We start from the raw sequence: 17,263 nt of genomic DNA, 5'->3' as shown, positions 1-17,263 counted from the left end.
ACATCCCAGTGGGCAGTGCCACCATAACAACTACTAAAAGAGGTGATGGATTGTTAGGGCTGGCCTCTCTTGGAAAATTAGATCAACCCAGCTATGTCACTCAAGGATGGGAAAAATTCACACCCCTGAGCCACATAGTTAAGCCAACCTAACCCCCAGCGTAGACAGCACTAGGTGGGTGGAAGAATTCTTTGGGGAGATGGATTAACTACGATGGGAGAACCTCTCTGGTCACTGGGGGGCGTATCTACACTGAAGCCCTACAGTAGTGCAGCTGCAGCAGTAGAACTGTGCCACTGTAGCGGTCTAAGCAGGGCCGGCTCCAGGCACCAGTGCAGCAAGCAGGTGCTTGGGGTGGCACGTCCGGCTCTTCGGTGGTGGGTCTCTCTCGGAGGTGGCGGTAGAAGTGCCAATCATGGCTTCTTTCCCCACCCTCTCACCCCCCCGCCGGTTGGGGCAGCAAAAACGCTGGAGCCGGGCCTGGGTCTAAGTGTAGATAGAGCATTAGCCTCAGCGGATTTAACTGCCAGCCTGGGGATCTCAGCATCAAGCTAGGTTCTTTTCTCCTCTTGTATCATCACCAGTAACAAACGTTCTGCGGGCCAAATTAATCCCTCCGTGACGTGTGCAGACTCACTCCCGTCAGCTGATTTGCATAGGTGCAACTGGACCTCTAATTGGAATGCAGTAAACAACCCTGTTGATGCACAAGGAAAAATAGAACCCTGCACAGTCTCTTGGCTGTGGTGGGGCTAACAGGAGTAAAGCAATGTACTATGACTTATACTAGCATTGAAGTCATCAGATGTAGAACTGGGGAGTAAAAAAGTATCATTTTTACATAGTCCTTTGTAACAGAAGAATGGAATTTTCAGTGGCTTCACCCCAGGCTACAGAGGGAGTCAGTGTCAGAGCTGAGACCAGAATTCAGAGTTCCTGGTTTCCAGCTTCATGCCCAAGGCACTAGATTTTGATTGCCACTTAGCAGTAGCCATAGCAAGCCTATGTGTTTAGAAAAAAATCACAGGTTATTTATGGTTAGAAGGTAACACTTTCAGACTGATTTGACAGAACAACATGGGTGAAATCCAGGCCTCGATGAGATCAACAACAAAACTCCAAGTGACTTTAACGGAGCCAGATATATAGCTGAAGACTATGATTCCAAATTTCATTTGTACATAATGGATCACACATTTGCACAATCCTTTGACCCCTTTGAAAATCAGATCAAATGGTACAAATCCAGAATTCTTTTCTCTAGAACTATCGGAAATGATAAATTCACTTCTTTGTACAGTCGTCTAAATTCCCTTTGAATGAATACTGATAGATTTACCGAGAAAGAATCAGTGTCTGGTGATGACCCTGGCCGCACCAATCTTCTAGAAAAGGAGCAATCTTCCAGCAATTTAAGCATTTTGTTTGTATTTCTATGTTCATCCTTATGACTAACAAAAAAATAAAACCAAACCGCCTAGTGAAGAAGATCCTATTTGGCTGCAGACAAAGAAGAAAAGAAATAGCTAGACATTTATAGTAGCATAATCGGCCAAATTACTCCCAGGTGCGACCTCATAGCCTCCAGGGATACATTTGGCTCCTTGCGTCTCCACATATTACATAATCCTTTCAGACAGTTGGCAGAATAGATAAAAGAGAAAAACATTTCTCTTGGTTTCTTTAAGGAAAATTGGAACGTATGGAAAAAACTTACAGGAATGACAATTCCTACTGGCATAAAACGGTCACCCTTTGTACTAAACAGGCCCACGCGGATACATTTGAGTTGCAAGACCGCCTGACCTTTCTTGGGTATTTTCATATGATTCAATCACTGTATACTACTTCAACTGTACATTAGGGATGGACAAATTGAATCAAACAGATGTCAGCTAATGGGAACAGTGGTCCAAGTTAAGAATGTGAATGTTTGTTATTAGATTTTAATGCCAGAAGGGGCCATTGTGATCATCTAGTCCAGGGGTGGGCAAACTTTTTGGCCTGAGGGCCACATCTGGGTGGGGAAATTGTTGGCAGGGCCATGAATGTAGAGTTGAGGCAGGGCGCTGGGGTGCTTGAGGGAGTGTGGTGTGTGGGAGGGGTGTGGTGTGCAGGAAGGGGCTCAGGGCAAGGGGTTGAGGCAGAGGAGGGGTGGGGGTGTAAAAAAGAGCCCAGGGAAGGGGGTTGGGGTGCAGGAGCGGTGCGGGGTGTGGTGGGAGCTCAGGGCAGGGGGTTGGGCTGCAGGATGGATGCGGGATGGGGTTGGGGTGCAGGCAGGGGCTCAGGGCAGGGGGTTGGGGTGCAGGAGAGGGTGCACATTGTGGGAGCGGGCTCAGGGCAGTGGTGCAGGGAGGGGTGTGGAGTGCAGGAGCGGGCTCAGAGCAGGGGGTTGGGGTGCAGGAGGGGTGCGGGGTGTGGTGGGAGCTCAGGGCAGGGGGTTGGGCTGCAGGATGGATGCGGGATGGGGTTGGGGTGCAGGCAGGGGCTCAGGGCAGGGGGTTGGGGTGCAGGAGGGGTGCGGGGTGCGGCAAGGCATTGGGGTGCAGGCAGGGGGCTCAGAGCAGGGAGCCTGCCCTGGCGCCAGCCCGCACTGCTCCAGGAAGCAGCCTGCATCAAATGGTACACGTCCCTGTGGCCCCTGGGGCAGGGGGCGGGGGGGGAGAGCTCCACACACTGTCCTCGCCTGTGGGTTCCACACCCGAAGCTCCCATTGGCCACGATTCCTAGGGGCCATAGGGACGTGGTGCCAGCCGCGTCACACGGGTGCCAATCCCGTGGGCCAGATCCAATGCCCTAAGGGGCCGGATCCAGCCCGCGGGTCATAGTCTGCCCACCCCGATCTAGTCTGAACTGCTGCATAACATAGGCCATGGAATCTTATCCAGTAATTCCTGCATTAAACCCAGTCCAACGTGGTTCAGCTCGAGAATGTATTTAGAAAGACATCCATCCAGGCCAAGCATGCGCCTGGCAACTGACACAGACTCTGAGGGCCGGAGCACCAATAAAGGGCTGGGAAGGTGGACGCATTTTGTGCAATCCAAAATGTGGATTCCAAATGCCAAACTGCACTTATGGAAACTGAATGCTTGAGAACTTGGCCCTTTGGTTGATGTGTGTAGTTTCAAATGATACTTTTGCATTTTTGGTCCCCCCAAGACTTCTAGCTTGTTGTTGCAGAGACACTAGACTGCTGCTGATGTCTTCCCTGTCCATCAGCATGGCCCTATCAAATTCATGGCTGTGAAAAATGCATCACAGACTGTGAAATCTGGTCTCCCCCATGAAATCTGGCTCTTGGAGGCGGGGCGGGGAGGGTTGTGGGATTGCAACCTTTACTTCTGTGCTGATGTTACCTTCCGAGCTGGGCAGCTGGAGAGTGGTGGCTGCTGGCCAGGAGCCCAGCTCTGAAGGCAGTGCCATCGCCAGCAGCAGTGCAGAAGTCAGGGTGGCATGGTACGGTATTGCCACCCTTACTTCTGCGCCACTGTCAGCAGCAGCTTGCTGGAGCCAGGGGAGGTTCCCACAGGTGGGACCGTGGAGCCTGGCACACAGTAGGAGCCCAGCACACGTAGGAGTCCTCGGCCGGGGTGCCCTCAGACCTGCCCCTCCCTGGCTCCAGGTCTAGCTCTTGTGGGGTTAAAGGTTGTTAAAGGGGCAAAAGGGGCCTTGGGCTGGCTGCATGTGTGTGTCTGGGGACCCCAGCGCCACCCTTACTACAGCACCATGGGTGGTTGCCCACCCATAAGGCTGGCCCTGCCTCCACAAAAGTGATAACTCCCCTGTACCATGCCACCCTCACTTCTGTGCTGCTGCTGGCTGCGACGCTGCCTTCAGAGCTGGGCTCCCAGTCATCAGCCACAGAGCTTCCTGCGGCCAGGGGAGGTTCCCAGAGGTGGGTCTGACACAGCCGCAGGAGTGGCCCATGCAGGGAAAGAGGAAGTCCTGTCCCTCCCCAGCCCGGCTGGGATTAGCAGCTGGATCTGCTGAGTAATGAGGCCCCCAAATCTGAACATGACCACCCTAAAGGAAGAAATTTTAGAAAAAAGATTATATTTGGACCAGTAGGCTGGATATCAGAGAATCAGCAAAGAGACTTGAGATGTGACATGATTAGATAAGTGGGAAAGGAAGATTATTTTAGCGGAAGCGTATGGGATGGATAGAAGAGAAGTGAGGTTTGAGCAGAGTAGATTATAATAGTCCAAGGGGAAGAAAACCAAGTTTTAGTGGAAGCGGTGGAGAGAAAGTAGCAGATTTTAGAGGGATTTCAGAGGGAAAAGTGACAAGACCTTAGCAAGTGTAAATGTATACTCTGATTACTGATCCTGATTGGCTCAGAACTCCACACATCTTCCAGCATTTGTTACCATGGCCCCCTGCCCACCATCTTAATCCACTTGTTTGTCTCATCCACATGTTAGGCCTTGTCTTGTAGATACGTAAATTCTTAGAAGCAATTTCCTCGTACAGTGCCTAACACAATGGGACTCAACATGGTAGGCTGCTGAGTGCACCTGAACAATAATAGTTGGGCTGAGGTTCTCTGGGCCTGTTATGCAGGTCAGATTAGATCATTATAATGGTCCCATCTGGGATCATTAATTAATTAAATACATTTCTTGAAGTATAAATATAGAATGTCTGTTTTTATTCTGCCATATTATTGGTACGTTTTACCGCCAACATTTGTATTATCGTTATTAATCAGAAAACCAATATACTTCGTAGCTGAGTAGATTCACATCCAAACTGAATCTGAATGAAGAACTCTTCCCATCCCTTTTATTTATGGGTATCCTATCTCCTGCTACTGAAATGCAGCCAACCATGAGTACGTGGCAGCTGCTCCACAGCGCACAGCAACAGTACAGAAGTGAAGATTACAGCACCCCAACTACAGTTACAGAAAGTAAGCAGAACGCAACTACTGAGACAGGAATTTGGGCAGGACATCAAGGTTAACAACAATTACTCTTGCAAGAACTATTATGGAATTTTTACTGACTGTGCGATAGCTCCTCACTTAGCATAAATCAATGTAGCTCCACTGACTTTACTGGAATTACATCGATTAACAGCAGCTCATTAGCTGGCCCTTTAAGTGAGAAGGACCTTGATTTTTATACATCATCTAAAAGACAGCACCTCCGGCTGCACAGCGGGCCTGAAAACCACGTTGGGGCTTTGCTATAGTAATAATTCAGTCAGAGCAGCGCCACTTAATGAATCATTAACAAGCCAGATCACATCTGGGGTTATACAGAAACAGCCTAGAGCAGGGGTCGGCAACCTTTCAGAAGTGCTGTGCCGAGTCTTCATTTAGTCACTCTGATTTAATGTCCGTGTGACGGTAATACATTTTAACGTTTTTAGAAGGTCTCTTTCTATAAGTCTATAATATATAACTAAACTATTGTTGTATGTAAAGTAAATAAGGTTTTTAAAATGCTTTAAGAAGCTTCATTTAAAATTAAATTAAAATGCAGAGCCCCCCGGACCAGTGGCCAGGACCTGGGCAGTGCGAGTACCACTGAAAATCAGCTCGCGTGCTGCCTTCAAGACTCGTGCCATAGGTTGCCTACCCCTGGCCTAAAGGGTTAATGAATAGCTTCTTTGTCATTATCGGTACTATTTACAAAACCAAACAAACAGAATCATTGTGGTCACAGTGTACTTATCCTGTCGCCGTTTTCCTGTAACTAAAATTATATCCTGAATTTCTACACTGTAAAAACAACCAGTGCTGAGCAGCCACATTCTTGCTGCATTGTTTAGAACCAATGTTTACTCTAAGGCTTTATGTCTTCTGCAGAGGGTAAAAAAAATTCCATCTGTGTTATATGTTTTTGCTGCAGATCATTAATGCAGGAGTTGGCTATGCATTATTTTCCTTACTCAAATAGAAACTGAAGACTAAAACAGACAGACACAGTGTCACGCCAAGCTGAGAGAATTTTACCATATGGATAGTGATATTAGTTCACCCACTGCAAGTTCCACTCTGTTATTTGAGAACCTTCAGTTAATGGTTTCCTGTAATTCTGCACATATATAATAAACAGACGCGTCGACTGTTCTTTCCATCTATATCCGTGTGTTTGTGTACGTATAAAATAACATAGCACACACTATGTGTGCATAGATACATATCAACAACATTCTAATGCAAGACAAAGTTCTCTTTTTACCATCATCTCTATATTTTAATGCTTCTAACCTTCTGCAGTTATTTATTAATTAACTCTAAAAAGTTTTGGGAGCCCAAATGACTTACAGTGGACCAGGTAGTACCTTTTATTGGACCAATAAAAGATATTATCTCACCTACCTTGTCTCTCTAATATCCTGGGACTGACACGGATACAACTATACTGTGTGTTACAGTGGCTGACACACAGAACTTGCAACATGTTAGACTGTGTGATATATGCACAAGGTATGTGTAAAGCAGGCCTGCACAACATGTGGCCCGCGGAGCCTCACGGTGCGGCCCGCCGGGGGATTCTAAATCCCCCCCACACGGCGCTCTGCGGGCAGTCCAGAGCCCTTTGAATCCCAGCCGCGGCAGGGAATCAAAGGGCTCTGGGCTGCCTGCAGGAGCAGGGAGCCCAGAGCCCTTTAAATCTCAGCCGGGGCCGGGATTCAAAGGGCTCTGCGCTGCCCACAGGGGCAGGGAGACCAGAGCCCTTTAAATCCCAGCCGCGGCCGGGAGTCAGAGGGCTCTGGGCTGCCTGCAGCTGCTGGGAGCCCAGAGCCTTTTAAATCTCAGCCGCGGCCGGGAGTCAGAGAGCTCTCGGCTGCCTACAGCCGTGGGGAGCCCAGAGCCTTTTAAAATCCCAGCTGCGGCCGGGAATCAGAGGGCTCAGGGCTCCCCGCGGCTGCCAGCAGCCCAGAGCCCTTTGAATCCCAGCCCCTGGCCACTGATTGCCCCCTCCCCAGACCTCTGCCCCACTGCCCCCCAGGACCCCCACCCCCTATCTAAGCACCACTGGTCCTTGTCCCCCGATTACACCCTCCCGAGACTCCTGACCCTAACTGCCCCTTGGGACCCCAGCCCCTATCTAAGCCTCCCTTCTCCTTGTCCGCAACTGCCCCCTCCTGAGACCCCACCCAACTTACCCCCAGGACCCCACCCCTACCTGTCCCCTGATAAACCTCCTGGACTCCCATGCCTATCCAATTTCTGCCTGTCCCCTGACTGCCCCTCCGAACCTCTGCCCCATCCAACCCCCGCTGCTCCCTGTCCCTTGACTGCCCCCCGGAACCCTCTACCCCTTCTCCAACCCCCAAACCGCTTACCGTGCCACTCAGACCAGCGTGTCTGGCTCCGTGCAGCTCCAGACAGTTGCTGCCATGCTCCCCCATGGAGCCCACAGCCCTCTCCCACCCCCAACACCTGCCTTCCAGATTTGAACACCTCAAAATTCAGGAGTGCTCAAGCTCGGTTTGGGCAGCTTTTACTTCATTTCTCCCAAATCAAATATACTGATCCACTGTAACTTGCTGTAGAAAAAGTAGGATAAAATTGAGCAAGAAATGCTTATTAGGACTGGAATTGCTATTTTCAACAGCCATTGCCTTTTTGTTTGTTTGAAAGGAAGACAGTGATATTGCATTGGCAAATTCCCCATAGAAAGAAAGAGTGGAACAAAAGAATAGTAAAGGCACCTCAACTTTTCCTCATTTATGGAGGACAGTCTTATAATATGCATCCAGATATCCTCCAATCACACAAGCTGAAAATTGTTCCACTTTACTGCAGCTCTGTAACCATATGGGACCCAATCCTGTCTGTGTTTTGTGCACATCCAAAATTCCGGCTGAATGACCCACCCTGGGAGCGAGTTACCAGTGACCCAGGGCTGGGGCGGCAGGAGGTGTGCGGGGGGGCACTGGTGGGGGGGAGCCCAGGGCTGGGGCAGCAGCAGGGTGAGGGGAGGGCACTGGTGGGGCGGGAAGGGGGAAGCCCAGCGCTGGGGTGACAGGGGGTGTGGGTGGGGGGAGAGCCCAGGATTGGGGCAGCAGGAGGGTACCGGGGGAGCCCAGGGCTGGGAAGGGGGACAGCCAAATTTTTTTTTGCTTGGGACAGCAAAAAACCTAGAGCCGGCCCTGCCAGGTTCCCCCAGCCGCCGGAGCCCCGGGCCCTTTAATTTGACCCTGAGGGCTCCCAGCCACCTCTTCAGCTGGGAGCCCCTGGTTGATTTAAAATAAAGTATCACCTCCCCACCCCCAACCTTCCTTTTTGGCCCACAGCTGTTTTGGTGGGGTGGCGCTGGGGAAGGAGGGTTTGTTTCCGCAGGGCTGGGCGGCCCTGGGGCGGGGTGTTTCTGCGGGGCTGGGAGGTTTCGGCCCTCAGCTGTTTTCTTTGGAGGAATGTGGCCCTCGCCGCTTTACGAGTTGTGCAGGCCTGGTGTAAAGTATCAAGGCATATGTAGCAGGACACTTGAGTTTTGAGTCCATGGTAGAGCAGGAACTAGAAGACATGAAGGGATCATTGTATTGTGCAACAACCTGTTTGGGAACAGCCATCTTCACAGTATGATGATTACTGCTATCTATGGAACTTGGGTACTTATATGGTCCCCAGTACTGTTGGACCTGATCACATGACAATGTTTAATGTATTTATCCTTACAACACCTCTGTGAGGTAGGGAAGTGCTTTTGTCTATATTTTACAGATGGAGAACTGAACTGCGACACAGGGAGGCTAAGCGACTCTGCCCAACGTCACACACGAAGTCTATAGTAGAGCAGGGAATCAAACCTGCCTCTCTCAAGTCCCAGAGGAGCTCCTAACCACTGGGCCCTCCTTCCTCTCCTCCATGTGAAATTATCACAGCTTGTACAAAACACTCTGCAAGTCAATAAAGTGAGTCATGTCATATGCAGCTTCCCTGTCGCAAACATTTCCATATACTAGAGATAGGCTCAAGATGTAAAAACTAGACACAGGGTCAAATTTGAACTTCTCATGGCTTGAAGTAAAGCTGGGGAAATAGTGAAAAATATAGCTGTAAAAATGTATTCAGCAACAAAGAATCCTGTGGCACCTTATAGACTAACAGACGTTTTGCAGCATGAGCTTTCGTGGGTGAATACCCACTTCTTCGGATGCAAGAAGTGGGTATTCTTGCATCCGAAGAAGTGGGTATTCACCCACGAAAGCTCATGCTGCAAAACGTCTGTTAGTCTATAAGGTGCCACAGGATTCTTTGTTGCTTTTACAGATCCAGACTAACACGGCTACCCCTCTGATACTTGAAAATGTATTCAGAGATTTATGGAAAAATTTCCAATTACCAGGGAAATCTATACCGGTAGCTAAATTATGAGAAACTGTGTTTATGAATAGTGTGTTCAAATGAATATTCTAAAATGTGTCATCTGAATTACTCAGATTCAATCATTCAACTGGCTCTAGTTTGAGGGGGTCCTTTTGGACACATCTCTATCATACACAAGGATTTTGTATCTTACTACCTTAAGATTACAGGGTTTTTCTCATGTTATTGACTTGAAAGCACTCTGTGATGAGTCTATTCCATGCAAAGTCACACAAAGCAATGGACTCATCAGCATGGTTTGCTTGGTGTGTAATGGAGCGGTCAGACAGTGTGCTGGAGCGTGTACTGGAGTGATTTTCACCTGCCAGAAATGAGAAGAAGAATTCGGAGAAGCTCAATTAGAAACAAACGACTTACGTGGCCCAGGTAATATTTTTTATTGTTCCTCCCCCACCTTGTCTCTCTAATATCCTGGACTGACACGGATACAACTACACTGCGTGTTACAGTGGCCCATACACACACAACTTGCAGTATGTTAGACTGTGTGACATACCCCCAGATTTGGGCGCAGTATGGAGCTGTGCACTGAATAAGACTGGGGTCCTATGGAAAAAATGGTATGTCATCACGTATAAGTACAAGGGGATCAAATTAAGGTTGCACAGGCAACCTGAATTCTGGTATTTCCTAACTTTCAAGGGCCTGACTTTGCAACCTAAATAAAGCTCTTTTAACATCATTTTTGTTTGTTTTCATAAATCAAAGCATGAGTAAAGATGTGCCTGGACCCTGAAGTTTAGCTCCAACCTGAACCCGACACTTGGAAGATTCAGATCTAACATTCCAGTTTGGGCCCAGTTCTCATTATAAAGTGACTTAGCTCCAAGCTGCCCAGAGAGCCTGAGATTCTAACTGAGGAGTTCCTGGCTCCCCGTCTTGTGTTTTCACCACTAGACTACACCTTTCTACCTCCCTAGTGTCAGGCACCAGCTTTTTTGCAAGTGGCTGTGGGAAAGTGAACTAATAATCTTTGTTGCAACTAATTTTCTTCTATGATCAGTTCTGAACTGACCAAAAGGGAGGCACAAAGAATGTAATACGTTCAGCTGGAAAGCATGAAACAAGACTGAAAGAACTGGCTTAGATCCTGGCTGGCTAATATATAAATATCTGAAAAATGTGTACTCAAGCCAGGGAAAGCTATATAAACTTTTACTGATATGGGGAGTTGGAGAAGTAGTAAATCTTGCAAATACAAACAAGATCTCTAAGGGGACAAGATGAGGTGGAAAGTTTGCTGAATCCTCCTTGATTTCTGTGGTTCTAAAACAAACACTTCCTATGGGATCCACAAGCACTATCACATCTACCCCACAATTACCTGCTAGTATAGCCAATAAGTGGGCTATCTCCATTCTCCTGCAAGATGAAACTTGCTGGCTGAATCGAGAACACACCTTTCCTTTTTATCTTGTTAGGTTTTGGCAGAGTGTATCTCTGTTCCATTTGGAGTCTTGTAAAAGTCACTTATCTAAATACATTGGTAACCAGACAGAATTGTGTGACTGTTCCTGCAAGAGTTCCCGATGAAATGACGGCTCCCCAGGGAGTCAACTCTTCTCTGCTTTAAATAAAGCGACTATACCTGCTACAGCACCACAGTGGCCATCTTCTGTAGCCCAGATCTCAGTTGGTTTTAAAATGCTCTCTGCCATGCAATCGGAAACAAATGTATTCACAGTTTGTAGCCCAACTTCAGCTAAAACACTTTCCCGACCCACCAAAACAAAATCTCAATCCACTCAGCCATCCCATCTCTTCAGGGAGACACTGGGAAAAGAGAGCTCTAGCCACAATGCCATACATATTAAAGACACTACTGGACCAGGTGAATGGAGGACATGGCGAGAGAAAACTGCTGTACTAGAAACACTATGGCCGCAATTCAAGAATGCACTATAAGCATATGCTTAAGGGTAAGTATCTGCTTAAGCGCTTTGCTCATTCAAGGTCTTTAGCAGCAATGATGCGAGATGTTGCCTTTACTGACTCTCTGACACTTCTGGCCTGGGAAGGAAGGAACCAGATGCTTCTCGTGGCAGTGAAAAGCCCCAACCGCTAGCTGGAAACTAGGCTGCCGAGCCTTGACTTCTCTGGAGGGACATGTTTAAACGAGTTTGAAAATCTCCAGATAAAACAAGTAAAAGCTGATTAACCTTCATAACCTGCAGTTCTCCACTATGGAAGAGGATACTTGCAGTCCAGTAGAATTGGGGGGTTGGGCTTCGGTACTTATCAAAACCATTAAAAAAATTGTTTGAGAAGCTGTTTCTAGCTGGAGTTTAAACCCTTTCTTTTAAAACGTGATGCTGCTTCTCCACATAATGCGAGTAGCCCCCTAGAGTCACAAAAAGGAACCCCCTCATGCTAAGGTCAGACATGCTTGGCTTAGGCCCTGATCTTGCAAACACTCATGCATGAGAGTAACTTTCCCAGTGAACTCTGGGAAGGTGCAGCCAAGGCGCAGAGGAGAAAGATGGCTTTAAAAGACCATCACACCACCCAGGTTTTGGTTGCTCTGGGAACTAATGCAAACCCTGGTTGAATTATAGCATCCCAGAAGGCTGCTCTAACTTACGGCAGTCTTGCCATTACTGCCATGGGACTGCTCTGCAACCAAGAATGGCCGCAGCACAAATTGGTCCTATGGTGCTCCTGCACTGGGGAAGTTTTCCAGGGACCACTGAAGTTCCTTTGTGGCCTGTCAGTGCCACCAGAGAGGTGGACAGGGACTGGTTCAGGGCCCAGAGTCTGGTGCAGTGACCTGCCCAAGGTCACAAAGGTTATCTGCAGCAGAGCTGGAAAATGAAGCTAGATCTTCTGAGTCTCAGTCCAGTGCTTTAACCTGATCATCCATCCTCTCTAGTCGGAAGGTCATCATTAAGCTTCTCATCGTTGGGCAAACAGTCAATGGTAAAGCTCCATTGACTTCAACAGGAGTGGGCTTAAACCAATGCTGAGCGCATCTCAAAATTCCACCCCTTTCCCTTTTGTGCTTTATCAAGAATCATCACACTTAAAAAAAAAAAAAAAAAAAAAAAGTCTATTGACCATGGATGACTTATGCCCAGTACCACGCAAAGAAGGAAAAGCTGGTCCAGAGACTTGTCCAATGAAGAGCAGAGACAAAACCAGACCAGACTACCCTGGTTTTGGTTTCACAAACTCCACATCCAAACAACAAGGTAAGACAGATCTTACCTGCTCTGAGAGGAGCTCACGGGCACATGGTACATGAAGACGTTCCCTCTGGAGTTATCAGCCCAGTCCTTGGCCATGCTGATAATGGGACAGGTGATAAAGTGGTCACTGAAAAGAGGCAAAGAAGAGAATATTTTCATATGGAAACAATTATTATGTAACCAGAAAAGACTTCAAATACTCTTTCTATTTTTGACGGCAGGCTTCCTCAGGTCTCTCAGAATGGCTTCTGCCTCCTGTACCTGCCTTTCTCCCTAGTGGACTGAGCCAGATCCTCTGCACACCCATGCTCCACAGGGAGAAGGAGAAGGCAATTATAGCCAATGTCGTTTAGAAAGCTTTAAAAATTATGCTCTAAAAGTATGTTTTTCCATGCATAATAATGTTGCATATTTAAAATCTGACATCTTAGGAGCTTGCAGGCCTAGGAAGCATTCTCTCATTGGTTCCTGGCTTTCTAATGGTATAGATCTCCTATTTCTTGCTCCAGTGGTTTGCAAAATATGTATTCAGTGACATTTTGTGAAAGCAATTAAATAGCTCATTGATTAAGGCTGAATATCACCCATTCTGGATCTCGGATCTGTGTAATTTTGGAGGGAACTTCTGCATTTGGGAGAAGGAAAGGAACATTTATTTGGCATGTCTTAAAAGGCATCCATTTGACACTGCTTGGGGATACGGAATAGGATAAGCAGTTGTCTGGGAGAGATGGCTTTGTGGCAGGGGCAGCTCTAGTAATTTTGCCGCCCCAAGCACGGCGGCACGCCGCGGGGGGCGCTCTGGCGGTCGCCGGTCCCACGGCTCCAGAGGACCTCCTGCAGACGTGCCTGCGGAGGGTCCGCTGGTCCCGCGGCTCCGGTGGAGCATCCACAAGCATGCCTGCGGAAGGTCCACCGGAGCCACCTGCCACACTCCCGACGACAGGCAGAGTGCCCCCCGCAGCATGCCGCCCCAAACACACGCTTGGCGCGCTGGGTCTGGAGCCGGCCCTGCTTTGTGGGCAGAGTAAAGAGCAAAGTGATTCCAGTTACATGACAAATCTAATTTACCACATGGATCGGAAATTTATCAAATAGAAATCACCACCACACACTTTTATTATGTGCACAAAGACATCACACAAGACAGTGTGTGTGTATACATCCAGATCTACATATATGTGCATACATGGTATGAAAGTCAGATATTTCAATTCTTGTTCATTGCAGTGAATATGCTACCCTTGCTGCTTCATGGAGCTTTTATAGGAACTGCCGTAAGTGAGCAGTGAGGGGAAAGAATATATAAGAAGAGCACAACAATTCATTTCTTTATTTAAGCATTTCAACTACATGGCCCCTCCCTAGGGGCAGCTATTTTAGTTCACCAGAATTTATTTTAAGTACACAGAACCTCAGCTCAGAAACCACAAAGACCTGAGCTGACTGACCACAACTCTTTGTAGGCGCTACGGCAGGCAACACCCATCAAAAACTAAATCCACTATTCTTCGTAAACCTCTAAGCATGAGGTTTTATCAGAGCAGATGGTCTTTGAAATATCAGGAGCTACACCACTTTGAGACCATTAATTCTGGAGGAATATTCTGAAATCAACTGGCCATTAAAAACTAAATTCTGTGCAGGAGGAGCAGGGAAAGGAGTCAAATATTCTAGGGAAATTAAAAAAAAAATGAGATACTGCAACACTTTAAAACCTGTACATCTCTGCAAACACCTATTACAGTTGTAGGAGAAGAAGAAGCTTGGATAATTGAAAAAAAAAAGTTTCCTTGGGTATTTTAAGAATAGAAACTAATAGCACTGAGAGTACGTGTGGGTTTGTGTACCTTCTTATAGCTCAGAAAATACTGTATAGAAAAAAACGGTGAAACAATTTAAACCTGGAAAAAATATCTAAGAACACTACCAAAGCAAATTAAAAACAAAACCAAACCCCAGAAATACTCCTAACTCGTAATACATAGGGCACTTGGGTTACAATTTAACCACTTATGCTTCTTTCTCATGGTCTATGACCCCACTAGAACTTGACAGAAAAATTATAGCCCCATAACATGAAACTGGTCTGTGTTTATATATTTACTCAATTATTTTTTAACCCTTCTTCTTCCCTATCTAGCCATCTTCAGTATTTATAAGTTATGTATCACCGCCTTCTCCTCTCTGAAATGTCTGCCACAGCCTGGAGTAAATATTAGGGTGGAAGTGTTGTCTAGTGGTTAAAACAAGGGACTTGAATTTTGGTGACCTGGGCTCTCTTACGGGTCCTTCTACTTACTCACTGTATGAGTTTGGGCAACTCATTTATCTCTGTGAATCAATTTACTCATCTGATAAATGTGGGTAATAATATCCACCCCTAACGGTGGGTGCTCTGGGGCTTGTTTAGTGTTTATAGCTGGGCCCTACCAAATTCACAGTCTATTTTAGTCAATTTCACAGTCATAGGATTTTAAAATAGTAAATTTCACGATTTTAGCTATTTCAATCTGAAATTTCACGGTGTTGTACTTGTAGGGATCCTGACCCCAAAAGGAAGTGTGAGGGGAAGGGGGATACAAGGTTATTGTAGGGGGAGTTGTGGTACTGCTACCCTTATTTCTGCACTGCTGTTGGCAGCGGAGAGCAGCGGCTGCTGGCCGGGAGCTCAGCTCTGAAGGGAGAGCCATAGCCAGCAGCAGCACAGAAGTAAAAAAGACATGGTATGGTATTGCCACCCTTACTTCTGCGCTGCTTCCTGCCGAGCTCAGTCAGCAGCCACCACTCTCCAGCTGCCCAGCGTTGCAAGCAGCACAGAAGTAAGAGTGGCAATACTGCAACCCCCCTAAAATAACCTTGAGGCCTCCCTGCAACTCCCCTTTTGGGTCAGGACTCCCAATTTGAGAAATGCTGGTCTCCCCGTGAAATCTGTATAGTATAGTGTAAAAGCACCCAAAAGACCAAGTATCATGGGGGGAGACCAGATTTCATGGTCCGTGATGCGTTTTTCATGGCCATGAATTTGGTAGGGCCCTATTTATAGCATATATGGAGGCAGGGCCTCGAATGAAAGACGTGTCAGATGAGAAGTACCAAGTCTGAATATTATAATGGCTCCTTGCTGAGGTAGCCAACGCGCGGGCTGAGAGGTGGTGCCTCTTGTGAGTGACAGATTTATATATAATGGAATTTCCATGCTGCACTCCCACAGGTTATCATAATTCTCCCCATGGTTTTTAGCATGTTTAGTACTAGGATCCATACTGGAATAAGTTGTACGTAGACACTACAGTGATTGGCACCCCATAAACATGACAGACAGATGGATGGACATGGTGGGAAAACCCAGCATAGTGGTATTCTTGATTAAAAAAAAAAATCCCCAAATAACAGGCTGCAATTTGCTCCTTGAAATGATATCTGCTTCTTGCTTGTTTTCTCCTAGGCCGCAATGCACAGGCACACCAGGCACACCCAGAGGCCTTTCCCAAACACATTCATTCATTGGATTCTTGGATCAGATTTTCTACATTAACCTTGGCTCACTTTCAGCTCCCTCTCCCTTGGCAGTGGCCTGCAATGCAAATGAAGGCTGACAGGCTACTGAAAAAAAAAGCATGCCTCCAGTGGCATGCAGAGTGACCCGAGCACCATACTATGTAGCACAGACACTGGAAATCAAAACACTGCAGCGGCAAGTGTGAAACACACGAGTCTTCACATTGAGACAGCTCAGCAAGTCAAACTAACCCACCGCTAAATACATCTACTTGGGAATAAGGAAAAATCTTCACAACAAACCTGTATGGAGGGCCGTCCCTAGCTATTCTGGGATCCTACGCAGCCCCCCCCACCCCCCTCCCCATGGGGGGAGGGGTGGGGTCCCAGGCCTCTGTGGGGGGGGAACTGGCCTCTGGCCTCCACGGGGGTGGGCACAGGGCTGGCTTGGGGGACGGGAGGAACCAGGGGCAGCTCCAGGCCCCAGCACGCCAAGCGCATGCTTGGGGCAGCATGCCGCGGGGGGCGCTCTGCCGGTTGCCGGGAGGGCGGCAGGCGGCTCTGGTGGACTTCCCGCAGGCGTGCCTGCGGAGGGTCCGCTGGTCCTGCGGCTTCGGTGGAGCATCCGCAGGCACGTCTGCAGGAGGTCCACCGGAGCCGCGGGACCGGCAGAGCGCCCCCAGTGGCGTGCCGCCGTGCTTGGGGCGGCAAAATCGCTAGAGCCGCCCCTGGGAGGAACCACCCCCCAGCACGTACCAGCAGCGCAGCTGGGGCCAGGCCACTGCACTTCCTGCTGCCGGTGAGCGCAGGCCCGGCCCTGTTGCAGTCCTCAGGGGAGTGAGGGCGGGGCTGGGGCAGAGGAGGGGCAGGGCAGGGACGGAGCAGGGGCTGGAGCAACACACAGCTGTGCGGGGTACTGGTGCCCTACGCAGCTGCATACTTTGCGTATGGGTAAGGCCGGCCCTGCCTGTATGCTAACCAAAGATAGCAAAGAGTAGTTTCTGCAAAGAGGAAGGCTTTCTAATCTATTCCAATTAAACATGAAGGGTCAGATTTTAGCCACCTTTGCATGGGTGCAGTGGAGGAGAAGGTGCACGGAGGGAGCCAGGAAGTAGTTAGTGCACTAATTTAGGAGTTTGGCATTTTACAGTCACTGGTATAAATGACTACACAAGGTGCCAGGAAATGAAGCATCAAGCTCAAAGGCTTTCTCTGCCTTAGTTTA

General features: G+C 48.1%; 1 protein-coding gene across 1 annotated transcript in view; it reads right to left on the bottom strand.

The window, feature by feature from the left end:
- The window catches only part of TG (thyroglobulin), a 219,399-nt gene that overhangs the window by 10,255 nt on the left and 191,881 nt on the right, over positions 1–17,263 (bottom strand). Inside the window, exon 45 of the mRNA XM_039523028.1 lies at positions 12,557–12,664. Coding sequence (XP_039378962.1) covers positions 12,557–12,664 — 108 coding nt within the window. The remainder of the gene's footprint in view (positions 1–12,556; positions 12,665–17,263) is intronic.

Source organism: Mauremys reevesii, linkage group 2, assembly GCF_016161935.1.
Source record: "Mauremys reevesii isolate NIE-2019 linkage group 2, ASM1616193v1, whole genome shotgun sequence".
NCBI lineage: Eukaryota > Metazoa > Chordata > Testudines > Geoemydidae > Mauremys > Mauremys reevesii.
Note: the sequence above shows the minus strand (reverse complement) of the source record. Positions and strands in the feature narration are given on the sequence as shown.